The 19,459-nt window shown below is 39.9% G+C and overlaps 1 protein-coding gene across 1 annotated transcript in view; it reads right to left on the bottom strand.

Moving 5' to 3' along the window:
• Window positions 1–19,459, bottom strand: part of MEGF10 (multiple EGF like domains 10) — an 82,830-nt gene that overhangs the window by 36,735 nt on the left and 26,636 nt on the right. Inside the window, exons 5-9 of the mRNA XM_057378246.1 lie at window positions 19,310–19,402; window positions 7,897–8,143; window positions 7,234–7,354; window positions 5,289–5,425; window positions 3,531–3,743 (exon numbers count right to left, since the gene is read on the bottom strand). Coding sequence (XP_057234229.1) covers window positions 3,531–3,743; window positions 5,289–5,425; window positions 7,234–7,354; window positions 7,897–8,143; window positions 19,310–19,402 — 811 coding nt within the window. The remainder of the gene's footprint in view (window positions 1–3,530; window positions 3,744–5,288; window positions 5,426–7,233; window positions 7,355–7,896; window positions 8,144–19,309; window positions 19,403–19,459) is intronic.

The raw sequence follows: 19,459 nt of genomic DNA, 5'->3' as shown, positions 1-19,459 counted from the left end.
ATAATTAGAACATATTCATAACATAAATTCAGCAGCACTGGCACTTTAAGACATAAATCCCGATGTTCACGGAATCCTATAAATTCCTGATTGGAGCTGTGGGTTTGTTGTTGGAGTTTTTTTTTGCCCTTCCAGGAGAGGGGGAGCCCAGGGGCATGAGGAAGCTGTGGATACGAGGCAGAGGCATTGATATTCTGTGCCCCCCAGTGAGTGTCACTGAGGCATCCYTGCACATGTTATTGATTGACAACAAAATTAGTACTCTGTGATTTGTAATTAGATGGAGGAAGCCAAAGCACTTCTGGAGGTTTTTGATGGGGTTCTCACGCAGTTATCTTAACTGRCAATAATGTTTAAATATTAAGGTAGGGAAATAAAGAGATGCTGAGAGATACTGGCAGTATATCCCCTTTTATTACTGGCTGTCTGTTCACACTTGGAAATGCAAACCTGCTCTGTACAGAGACCAAAAATAAAAAAAAATTGTGGGTAGTGCACACTATATATTTCAAGGACTTAAATGAAAATACTGATTTTTATATCCTTTATGTACATGTATTGCTATTAAAATAGCCAACCAATTTGTGCAGAACTCTAAAAAAACCTGCATAAATATGAATAAATATAGAATTTCCATGAAAAGTTCTTGTACTCGTATGTACAAGCCCATTAGAAAAATGAAAAATTAAAATTCTCTCATCTTTTCTTTAAAAACAGAGCCAAGCTGTATGAACCAAACACGTATTACAGCAATAAAACTGCAATCAATCCCACCTATCTATCTCAGAGAGGGCATGAGACAGGAAAAAGAACACCACTAGTGCTCATGTCATGAATAAATCTTAATTGAACTGTACCAAGAGTGTTGGTACAAGAGGGCTCTTACGTGTTGCTGTCCTCCGGGCCCCTCAAAGAGATTAAAATCTCTCAAGTATAGCTATTTTTATGCTCTACATTTAATAAAGGCTGCTGGTACAACTGAGAGMAAGGAAGGGCAGCTCCTTTCATCTCCAGGAGCTGCCATCAACCAACAGCAGCAACAGCAAAACCCCCACAGCTGAGCCCACCCAAAAGGCACATAACGAATTTTTGTCAGAGCTGTTTTCATGCAATTTTTGTCAATCATAAATTTAATTAAAAAAAAAAAGAAGTGCACATTTTTGAACTATGTGTGACAGGAAGTATGTGAAGCAAACTGCTAGAAACAACTGTATTCTGGAACTTATTTTACAGCAGTATTTTTTGGAGCTACGCATTCTTTTTTAAACATTTAGTTAATTTCCATATTAATTGATACGATTAACCTAGAGCTCTATTAACCAACAGCTCCTCTTTTAGGATTACCTACACTAGTGATCACACCCAGATGAGAAAAGCTTTTCTGGTACCAAGGGCCCCAAAACAGAACCCCAGACCTGCAACACACAAAGTTTATTTGCAGAAGGAATTCCACCCCCTTTTTTCCATGTCCTGGGATTACTTTGCTGCTAAATGGATTAGTGCTGTGAAACTCCTCTGGCTACTACTCCTGTGGTAGGCAAGAGAGAGCTGAGGGTACTCCCTGACATGATTAAAGAGTTGTCTCCTGGCCGACTGACATCAGGAGACGAAGACAACCGGACACAACTACTGGCTTCTAGAAAGATCCTCAAAAGCCTCAAGTGCCCACAGGGAGTTTTCTCTTCTACAGCATAACCAGATGCCCCCTGATTTTTGTTATTTGATGGTCTTGGCCATTCTTGACACAGGGGGAATGAACTTACATAAGTAAAATACACTTGTGAAGCAATGAAAATGTTTGTTTTTCTCACACATCACCGTGCTCTAGCAAATATATGSTCCTGCACCTTCAGGGGCTGTTGAGCCCTCTTGGATTTGTCATGCAGGGGGAGAAGAAATGTCCAAAAAAAGACCAGCCATATGCTGTTGTTTACTTGTGAACATTTGTGATCTGGTTTGACCACGAGCTGTCTCTTCCAGTGGTATAAATGAGGGAACAGCTGTGTTGAACATGAATCAGAAGTAATCCCTGTAATATTAGAAATGGTTTACAGTGCAGCGCATTCCTGTCAACCAGGCTGCTGCAACAGTCTGTAGACATGGAAGCAACTAACTATAATTCACAACACAATAATATTTGGCCTGCTGGCCTAATTTGAGAGCTGGGCGGTCCAGCATTATGGTGCCATTTATTCCTGAGCATATTGCCAAAACTATGCTTCATTTTACTTCAAAACAACTCAGATTTTTTTTTTTCAAGGTGTTTCAGGCTAGAAGCAGAAGCACAGAAGTAGAAGCTGTGAAAGGGTATGACTAGAGAGGGAAAAGAATTCAGTTTGCTGTCACACTTTATTCATTTATTTGTTAATAAAAGGCATGTTGAACAACCCTCACAGCCCACAAAAAAAAAAAAAAATCACAAAGAATTAGCACAGTAGCTATTGCTAAATTCTGTCTAAAAGTTTTTRTTTTATCTATGAGCAAAAGGTGCATCTTACATTAATGTACAGCAGTATTCCATGTGACACTTACAGTTCCTGTGAATTGCTCTTAGGGCTGTTTCCAGCAGCCAAAATTTAGATTGTGCTCACAAACCTTCTCCAAAGTACTCTTATTAGTAATGCAAGTAAGTGTAGGTGAATGCACAATGACCACAGGATCTGATCAGAACTGTTTTGTAACAAGAGAAAGCTGTCCACAATTGTTCCATAAAAATGTTGGCTTGCCTCAGCTGACATCTGACATCCCTCCCTCACAGCTGAAACTTTGTCTCCAAATAACTAGTTTTCAGATTTTAAGAACATAATCAAATATTGTCAAGTCCACAAAAACTCAAAAAAAGGCTTGTTACTGCCTGAATGAGAAGAGATAGTAAAAGCTAAGCTAATGAGAAAGTTATTTTATTTCCAGGGATCAGATTTTACCCGCTCACTAGAAAAAACACATAATTAACAAAAAAAAGTACTTTTAAAACTCAGATTTACAGTAGATGAGGCTTCTGAAATTTTGTATTAAAGCAGTCACCTACAGCAATTCTTACATACAGACAGAGACTGAGAGGAAGAGAAAAATGTCCAAGCCTCCAATGCCCCACTCAGAAAACTTCAGACATTGATTCCAATTCAGTTATTTCTCCTCTACAACAAACCAGAGTATGTGAGGGGCAGACCATGCGTACTGAACTTCATGCAGTGAACGATTTAATGATTTATTCAGATGATAAATATAGATAAAGGTCATGCTTTGTCTTAACATTTATTTCGTGGGTCAGAGACCAAAAGCAGTGGTGAATATTATGATYAAACATCAAAGTAAAGTAAAAATTGCTTGCAAAGTAAAAATCCAAAGGCTATTTCGGGGTGGTGTTTCCTTTCTCAKTGTGGTTAGCAAATGCCAGATACAAGCTTTTAGCTGCTTCAAGTTGCATGAAAGCATTAGAAAAAACAGAAAATACTAATTTTTGGGCTATATTTTTATTTCTGTGCTCTATTTAGAAGCAAGCCAAGCAGGCTGAAGGGCACAGAGCCTACCTCCAGGTGTTGGGCATGTGGCAGGGACACTTTTTGTCACACTTGAGTCCATAAACTCCCTCTGGGCAGAGCCTGGTCTCGCAGTGCTGGCCCGTGAAGCCCGGCTCGCAGAGGCAGGYGCCGCTGATGTGGTAGCACTTCCCACCATTCACACATTTGCAGCTCTCTGCACACAGCAGCCCGTAGCTGCCCACTGGGCACTCATCCTGGCACCTGTCAGGGAAAAAAAAAAAAACAAAAACCCAAATTAAAAATTGGTTTATTTCCCATAAACGACGCTTCTGGAGTTTTACGAGGTTTATTGGTGGAAAGTGACACTTAAATAGAGTAAAAATCTGTGGAACATGGAAAAACCTCCAGRAGCTCAAAGCCCTTCTTTTCATCTGGTTTTTCTGACAGATGAAAATGAAAATCAGTGAAGACCTGGGTTTAATGCACATGGGGAAGTAGCAATGATTTCTGTTGCTGCTAAAGGAAAATATAYCTTAAGAAAGAGACCTTTTCAACAAACCTTTCTTCTCTCGTTCACAGAGTTTTGAGAAGATAGAYACTTCAGCCAACAGACTTATTTCCTTAATTTTCTACACATGGAAGACATTGTTTAACCTAAAGATCAGTCTGTATCTTTAGCTTGACTACTGAAAAAAAAAAAGTCAGTATCGTGCTTCTAAAATTTGCAACTCATTAACTGACGACTTTCTGGATAACAATTTCATCTGGTTCTGTCTTATGAGTGATGTTTTCAGCTTTGCCTTTACTGTATTCTACAAAGGAATTGCTAAATTCTGAATGCCAGTCAAGTTACAGATTCTACAAAAACACTACTTGATAATACAGCACATTATTAATGGTTTTATTTATTTTTTGTTGCTGTTTTGGTTCTTTTTCTGTTTTTCTTATAAACTTAGCTTCATGTTTGTTTTTATCTATGACTCATGGTTCATTACATGAGAATTTCAAAGACACGTGACACTAGGAACTGCAAAATGTAACACCTTCTGCATTGTTCCTTCACAAACATAACTTTTGCACACAAATGGCTCTGGACTAATTATTTCCCTTTTTCACGAGGTCTTTTTCCATGTCGTGTCAGGCAGAGCACTCCCCACGTCCTGTGAACACTGGTGTGGGAAGTGCACATGGTTACAATACCCACAGCTGCTGGCGGACATCCCCTGGACTGACCCCAGTAATCAGGCTGCTGCTGACTCCAGAAAATCAGTTTGTGTGTGCTGCTTAAATTGCACACAGGAAACGCTCCTCCATCGCTTTCTGCTGCCTTCAAACACGATGTCTCACTCTGTCTTTCCAGTCTGCCAAAGCCAACTTGCAGCCRTCAGAAAACGAATGTTTGGTTTCATCTGAGTGGAGTATTTTAGGAGACAACTCTCCAGCCTTTGAAGAGGAACTGAACAAGCCTCCCTTGCTGCTGTGGGCACCAGACATCTGCACAAACCCACGAGCCTYCCTCTCCGCCCCTCCACCACAGGCTGCACCACTCTGCAAGACATTCCAAGGGAAAGAGACACTTGAGAAGTGCCAGGGCACAGCAGGAAAACCCAGCAATTCTCTCACAGGAAGTGTTCTTCCATATGGACTCTTTCAACTTGCAGCCCAGCATCAGCTGAATGACACAGCAAACATTCCACCATAAAAATCAGCTCTTTAAATGGTATCTCAGATACTTTCATTGTTCTTTGCACCAGCTGCTGAGCTCTCCCTGTTGTAGCAGAGCCCTGCCAGAGTGGTTTTCCTCACCGTTCCCCGGTGTAGCCTGGGCTGCAGTGGCATTGACCCGTTGCCGGGTCGCAGGTCCCTCCATTGTGGCACTGGCACTCCTGGGAACAGTTCTTCCCGTAACGACCCTCAGGACAGGGCTGACCACAGACCATGCCCTGTGAATGCAAAACAGAAATCCTGGGTTTAGAGTTGGGATTAAAGCTTGAACAGACAAAGAATGAATGAAGGAAAGCTGAGGACATCCCGGGTTACTCATCCAGTGCTGATCTTGGAAATGCTAGAACCTTCTCCAGCTTTGAGCATGAGGCATGTTCCAGCACTGGAGGAATAATCTTCTAGGATTTCCATCTTGGAAGTAAAAGCTCATGAAAAACACTCTAAGCACCTTTGGAAACACTCATACGTTTAAGACTAACTGATGTCAAGATCTAACCAATTAATTTACCAGAAGTATTACACCCAGGAATGCCCTTCAGTGAATAGAGGTGTAGGAATCAACAATTGTTCTAATGCCCCAATTATGCTACTTTCTAAAAAGCTGGGTTTTTTTTCTAATGAATGGAAAAGCTGTTTGTAATTTCACATAAAACAGCATAGCCTAAAAGCTTAGGTAAGATGATTGCCCCTTTCAATGGGTTTTGAATTTCTGCATTGCCTTTTATATCCTAGGAAATAATTACACCTGGGTAGGTGAAGGAAACATCAGAACCTAAGACTTTAAAAAAGCCTTTTCAAGAAAAAGGTATTTACAGACATTTCATTAGGCAAACAACATGCAGCAGGTCTCATGTATGCAGAATTTCTACCTGGCTACTTTACATCTTACAGGAAAAGAAAAAAAAAAGAGTTATACCAACAAAACAGTATTTCACAGAACTTAAAATTCTAAAATTAAGACAKGCTTAAATAATTACTTGGAATGGAAAATTAGTCACAGGTCTAAACAGTAATGTATTAGTTAACACACATATAAGTAAATAAAAACAAAATAAATAAAATTTTCCTTGCTGCTTCATGTGCCATCTCATTTTTTAGTAGTTGTGTTTAGGCAGATAAAGGGAGTCAAGAATTTACACAAACATTTGTATTCTATGACTAACAATGCTGCTCTTTTAGTGTGAAATGGAATAAGAAGTAAAAACGGCCATAAGCCAAGCTAGGTAGTCAGGTGCACTACTCAAACTGAGAACCAGAGATTGTATTTCATAGCCATGCTCTCTCGCTGGTGAAAAACTGGCCTCTGCCAAAGGTTATCTCAATCAAATATAATCATGAGATAATGAAACAATCAATAAATGTGAATTTTCACACAAAATGAATATTGAAATGGAAAATACTATGATCAGTACTATCAGCAAATTTATTTGAAGAATTTATTTGGGCTTTGATCGCCTTCCAACTTCATTATTTGCCAACTCAGAGTAGGCACCCTGATTAGCAAAGGTAATTTGCAGCTCCAAGGTCAGATCTTGTTTCCCCATCCTCTGATAAACGTGAAGGAGGCCTAAAGATAATATAAAAATTCTGATGTCCCATCTCCTCTCCAACATGGAACACAATRTGTAAAGTTTTGGGGTTTTTCCATGCATACTAGACATGTGAAAACAGGCACAAAYGCCCACTGTTAATAAAGGCAGTGGTGTCACCTCCCTATAATATCAAACTGGGTGGAGAAATCAATGACTTCCAGGCCAGATCTAATGGATATTACCTTGTCACAGCACAGCTYGTGTCTTTGGCTTCCAAGCATCTCATACAGTTAAAAAGGCAGCACAGAATTGGAGGATTTTCAGCTAACAGATGGTTCTGCAAGTATTTTATTTCGGTCCCTTACGCTAAAATATGTTTCTCATTACTCCTGGCTGCGAGCAGACCTCACTCCCTACTCCTTTTTTTCCCGATGAAATGTACAAATATGGAAGTTTTTTGGGGAGTTTTGCAGATTTCAGAGCACATTTTTTACCATCCATCCCGGCGGGCAGGAGCACTCCCCGGTGACGTGGTGGCAGACACCTCCGTTCTGGCACGGGCACCTCTCCTCGCACTGCAGACCGTGCTTGCCAGGGGGACACAGGTCCTCACAGCTGTGCAGAGGGTGGGGACAGCACAGACACGCGTTACCACAGTCCCCAGACACCTCTTGGCTTTTTTTGACGGTGCTTTAATTCATTCCCCATTCAAAAGCATGGAGCAGAGAGCAGTGTGGCACATACATAGAGGTGCACACCGAGTTCTGAGCAGCATCCACGTGACAGAGCTAAGGAAACAGAGCTGGCATTCTAGGAATTACTCCTTCCCAAGACATTTCTTGTACACACAGTTTGGCATTCGTTCACTGCTGCTGACACAGCTCTGGAAYGACCAAGCCCAAACAACACCCATGTTTCAATGCCATTTCCCAAACCCRTGGCCAAACTTTTTCCACAGAGAACCCCCCGCTGCTCATTTCTGTGTGTTTTCACCGGTCTGGGTCAAGGCTTTTTCTCCCAGCTGCACATCTGATTGTGTCCTGCAATGGGTTTGCCCAAACCTGCTCACTCAACAGCATGGAAGTTCATCTAAACTCTTCAAAACTTGTATCCCCTCCTGCCACAAGAAGAAAAAAAATGCCACCGTGTCTGCTTACAAGGCACCAGTGTATCCGGGGGGACAGCGGCACTCTCCGGTGACGTGGTCGCAGGTGGCCCCGTTCTGGCACTGGCACTTCTGGTGGCAGCTGTTGCCATAGGAGCCGGGGTCGCAGCGCTCCTCGCAGCGCCAGCCCTTGAAGCCCGCGGAGCAGTGGCAGGCACCCGTGATGGGGTTGCACAGTGCCCCGTTCTTGCATTGGCAGCGGCTGCTGCAGTGGGGTCCCCAGTGGTCGCTGTCACATGCTGGATATGGCAGAGGGAGAGAAGGGAGGCAGTTTTAGGGTGGTTTTTATGTTACAGCACTGGGGGTGTGGCAAGTCGATGGTACAACAACAACAACGAAGTCATGAAATGGAAATTGTTATTCCTCCTTGGTCATCGGGGATTGTGGCAGGCAGACCAGACTTAATTTATACAATTTATGCAATTGACACTTCTTGAAAAAAGCCAACATTGTAAAACATAAGGCTGAGAAGCAAGTTAGAATCTCCTGATTCTCAAACTCTTTGTTTTGACTCTCCACCATCAAACTGTGAGTTTCCCTGTACAGAGGCAAGCCTTGCTGACTTTTAAAAATGTAGTCTGAATCCACCACGTGTCTGAATCCTGCAAAGAAGCTGCAAAGCTTACTCACACTTACAGTTTTTGACAAATCCAGAAATTCCTATTAGTTCATGTAATTGCAAATATTTCCTTTGCAATCTTGCAATATACTCATAGGAGAAAAAAACAAAACCCCACAAGAAGCATTTCACCAAGCAATAGGAAATTAACAAATACATGATTAAACTTCATCTGGATGTTACAAATTGGGTTATCCAATGCATCTTCATGATCATTTAAATCCATCTTTTCTTGTCTGCTCTAATGTACCATTAAAGCCCTATAAGCAAACCATTCAGAGGGTATTTCAGCATCAAAAGGAGAACTTAACGTTAAGGAAGAAATTTCATCCAAAGAAACACAGGGGTTCTGTAAAGAGCCAGAAGATTAAGGTCACCTGGAGTTCAACAGGAATGCGTTAATCATATGGTCAAATGACCTGATTTTATTTTTATGTTCTGTTGATAACAGCAGCACAATGGGAAAGCCTCAACTGCAGCGACCCTAAGCCCAGAATCCCCTCTTGGAGACTGACAACCATTGTTCCCCCCATCTTCTCCTGGGGCAAAAGAGCCAGGCAGAGAACAGCCACACTTTCCTAGACTAATGCAAAGTAATTCAAGAATGCTCCTCAGGGTAGGAATCATTCAGCTGTGAGAGCTGTTCACCCAGGCTACACAAATAAAAAGGAATTAGGGTCTTTTCAAGAATCTACTCCTTCAGGTTTTTTGTTTGTTTTGTTTTTTTGTTTTTTTGTTTTTTTTTTCCAGGACAGGTCACTAGAACATGCATCCATAAATGGAGATATTTTAAGTGCTTACAAACAATAAAATACAGCGAAACAGAAAATAGTGATATGTGTTATCAACACCCAGCAATACTACTGGGCTGTGAGAACAACTGACCATCTCATTACTGGCCTCTCTCTTYAAAGGTGTGTAGGTTTTGTGGTGGACAAACAATTTTTTAGGTACTGCTGTCTGGAGAAAACTGCATCTCACAAATTGCTTTTTGCCATGATAACTTGTAGCATTTTCAACATGTCTGAATAGAATATGATGTGTAATCCTCAKGCTCAAGCAGTCAGGAAACCAGCTGGTTTGGGGATATATAAAAATACATGTATGGCTGTTGAGATRCCCGAGACACTTTTTCTATCATGACTGAGCAGAAAACCCTATTTTTTTTCTTTTCTTTTGGGTTAAGATGAAAGAAGTCAGTCTGGGTTCAGATGAAAGTCTTCTTCCTTTCAGACAAAATTTCAATGTCTGCCATTACTCATGGAAAAATTAATTCATAAATAAAACAATCAATGAAACAAAATCAAAACAAAAAACAAAGGGGAAAAAAATCCAAAACAAAAAAAAAATCAAAACCAAAACAACCCCTGTCCCGGCACATCTGTTAAACAGGAGAATTCAAACTGATTGCCAGGCCACAACTGTTCCAGAGCAGAGCTCAGTCAAGGATGAGGGCAGCCAGAACATGCCCTTGCTACAAAGATGGGGCTGGCAAGAGAAGATTTATGCCTGATTTGTGCTCTTTCACYAGCTGCTGGGAGTGAGGTGTTTGGCGCAGCCAACAACATTCCTGCAGCTTCCAGAAGGCCCAGGGCAATGAGTCTGAGAGCCACAGAGACCTGAAACTTCTCCTCCTGAGCATCTGCCACTGCATCSAGCACCCAGCCCCACCCGGGGAGCATGAACCATTTATTATTTCCTGATATGACCTTCTTGTTATGTTTGCAGGAAATCATTGAAGTGAAAGCACTTCCTATGGCTGGCACTAGGATTTCCAGGCTCAGGACCACTCTCCCTGCAGGTGAATAACAAGCATTGACTCTGCAGACTTTCATTATATTCCACCAGGCCAGTGATGGACCAACCATGGTGCAGTTTGGCCACAAACCTTCACACAAGGCTTGTGACCACCTGTGACTTATGGGCAGAACTGTGGAGAAATGTGCATGATTAAGGGGAATAAATAATAATACTGAACAAGATTGATAAATCATGTATTTTACCTCTGTGTTGAGTAAGTTATAATCAATATTCTCCATAAGAAATTAGAGTGATTTCTCAGATACTGATGTTCAGTTTACTATTAAAAAATAAGGCAGCAAAGGGTAGAAATATGAACACCACTTCTAACACTGTGGTATTAACCACATCTCGTAATTTTTTCCCTTTTACACATTCTGTTTATCTGGGAATATCTTTTTTTGTGCCCACATTTTGCACTGTGCRTATCATACAATGCACCAGACACAGGAAGGAGATCTTTGCTCTCCCAAGGCTGCTCAGTGAAAGCAGGAGTTCRCCTCTAGAATAAAAGCACTGCATCATATAAAGATTGTTTAACATGAGTTCCGTGGTAAGAATCTCTAAAGCTCTGCAGGTCTACCAGGATAAAAATTCTTGAGGACACTGAGGGCCAAGTGACTTGAGAAACAGGGAAAAGATCAAGGAATCAATGGTGGAAAAAATGCTACCAATTTGGGGGCTTTTGTAGCATCTTTGAAGGTGCAACATTCTTTTCCATAGCATATGAATTGCTTGAAAAATAACTGTAATTCACATTATTATTATTGTGCATATTATTGTATGTTTTTGTACATAGCTTTTGCGAGCAGATGGTAATTGACAAACTGGGGTGGTGGGAGCACTGATATTTTAGTGTTTTTAATTATTTTTTTCCAAGAATCTGKAACATATGTGTAGAATTTAGCAACTACTTTATCGCTCGTTATAAACAAAACCAGTTTTAACTAAATATGGTCACACAATTGTAAGTTTTTTTCCTGCTTTTTAAAAACTTTTATTTCATTAAAGGTCAACAGAAAGAAAAGTACAAACAAGTCCCAGTTTATTCCTGACAAACACACCTTGATTACCTAAAATTCTTCACTTTTCTAGGGGTTGGCCTATAATAAGGAAAAAAATCAGATCAAGCCAAAGAACAGTTCTGAAGAAACACCTCMCTAGAAACTTTAACTTGCACCTATATCTTTTAATTATGCCTCAATTTCCCTTGTAACTCCATACTCAAGTCTGACAATGTTTACTGCAATACTATTTTTAAAGATCTTTCCTTTTTCTGCTATTGGGGAGGCAGAAGAAGTACAACAAAACTAAGATTTACTATCCTTGCTATCAGATTTTTGCAGGTGTCTTGTGTAGCACCAAGACAACTAAATGAGATTTCATTCTATCTTACCCATCTGTCTTCAAGACACACTGCAGTATGTTCCTGGAAATAAATACCAGTGTTTCAAAGCAGATGAGAGATTCTTATCACTTCATTAAGCTTATGTATTTTTATGGTCTTTTACAAAAACTGAAAATAAAATTCCCTACCACAGACAGCAGGGAGTGAACACTCTCTCCCTTGGAATGCAGTATTGCAAAGTATAAATTTAAAATAACCTAACACTGGCAAATACACATATTCCTATCTCTCTGACCTCAAAATTCACAACATAGTTTCTTCAAAAAGCTTTAAAAACTATAGCCTTTACTAAGTAAAGAATGTAAAACAAACTGAAGCTGCCCAAAGCTTTAACTTCCTTCCTTCCTTCCACACCTTCCTTCCACATCTTCCTTCCAGACCTTCCTTCCTTTCCTTCCTTCCATGCCTTCCTTCCTTCCGTGCCTTCCTTCCTTCCGTGCCTTCCTTCCTTCCGTGCCTTCCTTCCTTCCGTGCCTTCCTTCCTCCCTTCCTTCTCCCAATAATCAACAGAAGGGAAATCCATTGATTCTCTGAGCAAAAACCATGACAAAAACATAGATGTTATCATTAATCTACACTCACATCAGCCCAACTGGAAAGTTTAAAGAGTATTCTTGAAACTACATCTCTGCTATTTCCATCCGGTTAGCTGCCGATCTAAATGGATGGCATTTGTTCCCCTTCGGATATTCCTGCAGGATAGGAAATAGATAATAATTCTCCCAACTGGAATTTAAGCCAAGTAAATTCCTGCTGATTTTGAAAGCTATAAATACTCGAATGTGTTTAGAGTTTGACAAGATGCATTAAGCCCTTAGTGACATCAGCCTGGACAGCAAGACAGCAAATGTGGAACATGGCAAACAGAAATTTCAGAACATGGCAAACAGAGATGAGTCAAAAAAGCCAGGAAACAAAGCCAGCTACTCTGAAAACTAGAATTAAAACATCCTTTAGAAAACCTTCAATGTATTCTTTCATGAAACCATAGATTATTCTCTGTGTAATTTTTTTTCTTTTGCTCTGCTCTAGTCATCTCAAAATGCTATGAAAATACAGTCATATGCATATTAATTTTCTTTTTCCCTTCAGAGAATCACTCATAATATTTACAAAATACCAATGCCTTAGTGAAAGACCTACTTTACCTACCTATCCCAGACACAAAAATGCATGGAATTTTTTTTTCAGAATGCCATTTCTATTGGATCTGGAATTTTCTTTCAGTCTTTTGTTTCTATCTGATAGCATTTGTTATACTATAGGTCTTTTACCCTGTGGCATATCTTTCATTGTTACTTTTTGTTTTGTGTGTAAGAAAGGATCTTTATTCAAAATGCTAAGCTTAAATTTAATTCAGGGGTTTTTCTTGTTTACTTTGTAAAAGCCTTTTGATCCGTGAAGTGGAAGAACAATGAAAATGTGTTTTTCAGATCTTATGAAAGACTGGAACTATATGCCTTTCACATGCCATAAATTTCCAAGACTCTTTAAAGTGCTTTGGACAGCAGAATACAAGGATAGATAATTGATAAGGAAAACATACACAGATGGTTGTTGGTGTTCATTTTATCATGTTACTAAGACAAAACCTGTTAAAAAAAATCATTATTGTAGGAAAAAAATTTAAGAACCTGCTTGTATCACATCCTGTCCATGACCCCAATTTTGCCCAGATGTCCTTGTAGAACCGTAAGTTTGTTTTTTGCCYTTTTTTTTCTCAGTGATTTGAAGGTCATCCTAGTTTTTAAATTAGCCACGAATAGGCTTTCCAGGATGTGAAGGACACCAAGCGAGCCACTGAAAACATATAAGCTTGCCAATATATAAGGCATATTGAAATTAAATCAGCACTAAAAATACTTATGCACAGTTACTAGGAAAAAAAACCAAAACCCACAGACMTTRGTCAAAAAATCAGCTTAGGTAAATGGTACAAATTACTGAGTTTCCAAAATGGTGAAAAGCAGAAATGAGAAGTTTCTCTGGTCAAGAAAATATTTACAATGCAATAAAACTATCACCATTTACTGGAATATCTTCCTTTAAGTAAATCTCGACATAAGTAAATGTAATAATTCTGTTCTRCAGAAAACAATTTTTTTTTGGTTTCTACTTTTGCTTAAAGACTGGAACCTTAATTCAGCAGAACAATGAAGCACAGCCGTAAAATCTATTAATTTCCCTAGAACTTCAAAACCAAAATGGTTCACAGGACCAAAAATATACTAAACATGAGAATATTATTAATTGCACAGTTGTACTGAACTCTAGACAAGCACAGCAGCTATGCAGCCCTGGAAAGTTTGATGCCACCTACCATAGTGACACTGCAGTGACTCTGGCAAAAATGAGGGTTATGGCAACTTCCAATAATATCTGTTTTTCCTATTTGCAACTGATCTGGCATGCCTGGTGGGTTAGTTTCTCAACTCAAAGATATTCAGCCTTGTTAGAGGAGAAAATGGAGTGTTCAGCTGGAAAAAAACTGRGAAGTCACTCAGGGAAATTACAGCAGAAATAATTACAGAAGAATTAAGGATAGTGAACATAGGGAAGACACATTAAATAAGAACAGGTTCAATTTAAGGCTGTTCATGACCTGCTGACACTTTTGTTTGGGGGCTGAGCTGGGGGCAGCTCTTCACTACTTGAAGAAGATGTTTCTCTGTACTTTCCATAAAAGTAAATAGCTCTCTGCCAGGATACTCTGCAGTTTTGCCTGTGTGTTTACCAGCTCCCCAGTTCTGGGAACCAAGCCTTTCTAATGCAAGGATGTGGTTAAAACCAGAACTTATTTCCGCAGCCTGCTGCATGGCCTGGAAAACTCAGGGATGAGCTAACTCTCTAAGCCTATCTCGCAAGCTCTGTGAATCAAAATGCTCTCAACAGAAGGTGGGGGGGAAGGAAAGCAACTCCCTGGTAAAAAAAAAAAAAACAAAAAAAATCTGAAGTGAGGATTTTGTGCCATCAGAGTGTGGAAGGTGGTTCCACGAATCTGCACCACAGGGGCTGTCCCACTTGGGGTGCCCTGTAAAAGAAAAAACCCACACATTCTCCTCTGCAGGGTTAAAGGGAATCAAGGGCTCCCCGGGGAAACTGGCACTGCCCGTGGCTCACGTGAGTGTCTCACACACATTATGCCAAGGGATCCAGTTTCTGCCACAGCCTGCATCTGCCAAGTCCCATGGAGAAAACAGCGAGATTTTCACAGAATTTGCGAACTTTACAAAACACCCACTGCCGTGAAGGAAATCTGATAGGAGCAGAGCTACTGTAGTTTAAAAGTTACCTTAATAAGGACATTTAAAGGTAAAGGTTTCCCTGAGATGCCAGTCTTAAACCTGCAGCTTAATGTATTACAGAAAAATCCAATTTTCTTCTCATGCTTTACAAAACCCTGGAGACAAATTATGTCTTCATGCCACTTTTTCTACTCGCATGACTTCAGACTATAGTCCCAATAAAGCTCTACTAATCGCCAACAGAATCAAATTTCAAATTAAAACCCAGTGATTCAAACTAATCTCAAGATTACTTCAGAACAATAAAAATGGAACAATCCTCTTTCCATTTTCACAAACACCCCTAACCATGCCTTGGTCATAAACCAAAGACMTGTCATTCCCTTTTTGCTCTACCACTCAGCCCAGCTGGGGGGATCACAAGGCTATAAGTATTTCAGACAAATCAGTGTAATATTGATTTYTGCCTCTGCTCCAGCTTATCCACAAAGTGTCCTATTGATTTGGAGAGAATTATTTGTGGGCTGCTAGACATGRGAAGAAAAACAAAGTGGATGGCCTGGCTGCTTCATGGCACTCCACGTTAGGCTGCTTGTGGATCTGAATTGCACACACACTCAAAGCTGATAATCAGGTTCATATATTATCTATTATAATAAACAGTGTTACAAGAGTGATGGCAGAAAACATAAATCACAAGTGTACAACACAATTTGATCATGTCCACCTCTACACAGGCAACTATTTCTACTTGTATCAACTTCTAGATAAGATTGTTTTCTACTCAACCTGTAATCAAAGCACTCTTGAAACAGCCCACCGTGACACATCCCAGTTAAAAATTTGATAAAAACAGTAATCTAGTTTGGGAGGGAAAAGTTGTGTCAGCTTGTTTGCCCTTCAATAAAATCTATTTGTTTAATCTGTGTTTAGCATGCTTTTGTTAATTTTGCYCTTGTCCCCAGCCCAGAATTTATATTCCTGGAATAAAATATATATATTATAATTGAATGTAATTTATATTCTTGGCCAACTTATATTCCTGGAATTCACAAGTATATCTTCAAAGGGGAGCTGACAGCTTGTGGATAGTGCTGATTCACTCAACACATCTTGTGTCCACTCACTTGTCCTGACTGTTGTGTTCAGTCAATAAATCTTTAGCACAATAAATTGTTTTGCAAGACTGTCATCTCTCCCACTAGAATGGAAGTGCTCTGTAAATGAGGGATCTCTTGATCCAAGCACTGTTTTCTCTTAGATATAAGTACCTTGTCATCATCTTCTTTATCCACTGACTTTGACTGCAAGCAAACACTGCCTAATACACTATATTTCCTTTAAATAAATAGACCTGAAGGAAAAATACACCTTGCACAGGAAATGTTCCCCAATAAGACATGATTTAATCAACAAAACTCCTAGAGCATCACTCAGGTTTCCCTTGCTGAAGAATAGATCCTAATCCTGTTTCCTGCTCAGTTGGGATGCGATTTTTTCAGAAAGGCAGAGGATGTGGTGGAGAGCAGAGTTATAGTCTGGGTTAGAATTAAGCACTGGAAAAAGACAGGCTCAGCAGTCTGGTCAAACCTTAGGTCTCCTCTCCCTAGACTGAGAGCAGCCACTGACCCAAGTAATTTAGGAATTGGCAGAGAGGCATGGCAATAAGGATGTAATGTTTGCTACAAAGGAAAATGGGAGTCACCCAAAAAATTTATTCCCTCCTGAGAAACAGCAGATGAAACTCAGTCTGGGAGGTTGGCAGATGCACAGATGCTGCACCAGGACTAAATCTGTTCTCAGATACTTCCAGATAAAATTCCTTTGTAAGGAGAATAAACAAGTCCAATAGAGATAGGACAGCAATTCGGAAGAAAATGTTTAGTTCTGCAGTTTTACAAAACGTCCCTAGATAGAACAGTTCCTTTCAAACATGTCCAGGTCCGTGAAAATGAACAGACAACTGCATCTGGAAGCTGACCTAAAACCTCACACTTTGAGGATAGTATCTCCTTCTCAATCAGGGCATTTTATTTGGTCATCAGCCACAAAATCCCTGAACTTCTGCCTTACAAAAAACCAGACTGGCTTGTCTTTCAAATATGGCTCCACCATTCAGTTAGGTAATGAAAATGTTTGTTTGATAGACATTATTAAAGCAGGTCAGCTTGCATGTATTCCTACTGAATTTACTCATTACATTAAAAAAATATTTTAAAAGCATATATCTTTATTTTCTATCATTGTACCTTTCTGTTACTAAAACTAACCAAGTTGGTTGTCATGCAGAAAATACAGCTAAAGGCAAAGTATCAAAATCTTTTACGCAGGACAAGCAACAAGAAAGCTCAGAAATCCAAACCCCTCTCACTTGCTGTCCTTCCAACACTATCCAGTATTCTTCAATTCAGTTTGACCTGTGCTGTGGCTCTTCAGATAAGGAAATCAAGGGCAGACAGCAGCAAACGTKAGCTCTTGAGCTCAGAAGGACAATCAAGTGATACCAGCAACTTACTTAGGCTTGTTCACACAGAACGAGCTAAATCCCAGAACAAACATTCCTGTAGCACACAGAAATATCCYTTTCCTCCACCTGCCCCCCTTCTCCTGGGGCTACACCAGCAATCCCAAACAAATTTTGGCACTTTCAGGGAGCCTGCAGGTCCCACAGGAGCCTTTAGAGGATCACCAGCCTCTCCAGAGATTGCTGCTCAAAGGCTTTTACACAAACAAAAACTCTCCCAGCTTTGGCCCCCAGTGCAGCTGCACCAGAAAATGCTGCTGTGACCAGCAATCAAAGGCAACCAGCTCAGGGAGAAGCAGAGGAAAAGAGCTGCCCATGTGCTCAAACTGAATTATGCCAGATAGGAAAGAGAAAGGACACCAGAAACTCTGTGAGAGGAAGGGTTATTTCCAAAGGCAGATTTAGAGGTTCCTGTCTCATCTAAAGCATGCTTTCAGTGAGTTTCGGATTCAAAAATTTCAATAAATAACAGTGTTTTTGAAATCTGTGCTGTCTAATGAGTCATATTTCTTCTGCAAGTTTGGTTAGCTACAGAAGAGCATACGGTTTTCAAAAAGAAAGATATCATGTTTTGACAATCTATTTTGACAATTCAATACATTAGAATAAGATCAGTATTACAGCAACACTGTTGTGAAAGAACAATGGCTCTTTCAGTTTTATGCCTTATGCAGAACTTGGGTGTTTCTTCAGAGCTATATATGAATCACATGTCAGCATACACAAAAACTACACAACAAATGTACGGAGTACTTTTTAAAATGGTTAAATTCTTCCTCATGCCACCAAATATGCTGCTGGAACAAACAAATCAGTTTCAGATGAACTGAGTTATGACAGCACCATGTTTGAAAATGGAAAAAAAAAAAACAAAAAACAAAAGAACATTTCCCTGTTTTTTTTAAGAAAAAGTAAATGAGAGTTGTTAATTTTATAGAAATAATGTACTAAGTGAAGTAGCAGCAYAATATCTTTGCAAGACATCCAGCTCTGGTTTGTGTTTTAGAAATTTATAAGGTCTATGAAATCTAAATAATACATACAGTTGTTTTTATTGTTGGCTGAAATACATTCATTTCCAATGGACAGTCACTAGCAGTGACCTGCCTTGAACTTGATTGTAACAAAGTAAGTGATTTTATGTTGGCCTCAAAAAATACATATTTTAAGACCTTACAAAAGAGGTCAGAAGGATGGAATAAATAAAGAATTATAAKGAATTGAAAAATCACTCTGAGAAACTGCATTTGAGCCAAAAGGGAAGAAAATATGATTTCTGGTCTGCACAATTCTGCTCCTCTCATCTCCTGCGCATGCTCTTAGGACAAAGGGAAAGGAGAAGAAAGAGGGAGAAATTTGACCAGAGTACAATGGAAAGACAAGTGGCAGTTCAGGGAATGAAGAGTGAATGGAAAAATGGACAAGAGAAAAAGGAGGACAGAGTTGTTAGGAAGGCTTTTCTCATGGCTTTTAAACGTGACCTGGCACCAGCAAACTTTGCACATTAATTAAACAAAAACTGTGAGATTTTCTTGTATGTAAGAGAAAACTGTATCTCTGCTGCAAATACTGTGCTATCTGCATGTTTCTGAGCACAAAGAAAGCTCATTAATGCTGCTACATGGGAACACAGTTTGCAAGTAAATGAAAAAAAAATCAGGTTACACAGAGTAACCTGATAACTCAGAAAAGAAAAAGCCCTCATCAGAGAGCAGAAGCCCAAGCACAGAAATGATGATTATCGCTCCAAAAGAGAGGACAACACCATGGAAAGAGCCGAAGACAGGCAGAAGCAGGTGAAAAACTCACCACTGGAGCAGTTGGGTCCTCCCCAGCCAGGCTCACACTGACAGGTGTTGGGAGCAATGCAGCGGCCATGGACACATTTATCAGCACAGTGAGCTGTTAGAGAAGGGAATAATAAGAAGTTAGACAACTCCTACCACTAGGAAGAATAGT

The sequence above is a fragment of the Malurus melanocephalus genome, unplaced genomic scaffold (genome assembly GCF_030028575.1).
Source record: "Malurus melanocephalus ecotype Western Australia unplaced genomic scaffold, MMel_1.1 scaffold_350, whole genome shotgun sequence".
NCBI classification, from domain to species: domain Eukaryota; kingdom Metazoa; phylum Chordata; class Aves; order Passeriformes; family Maluridae; genus Malurus; species Malurus melanocephalus.
This window is presented reverse-complemented; position numbering and strand designations above follow the sequence as displayed.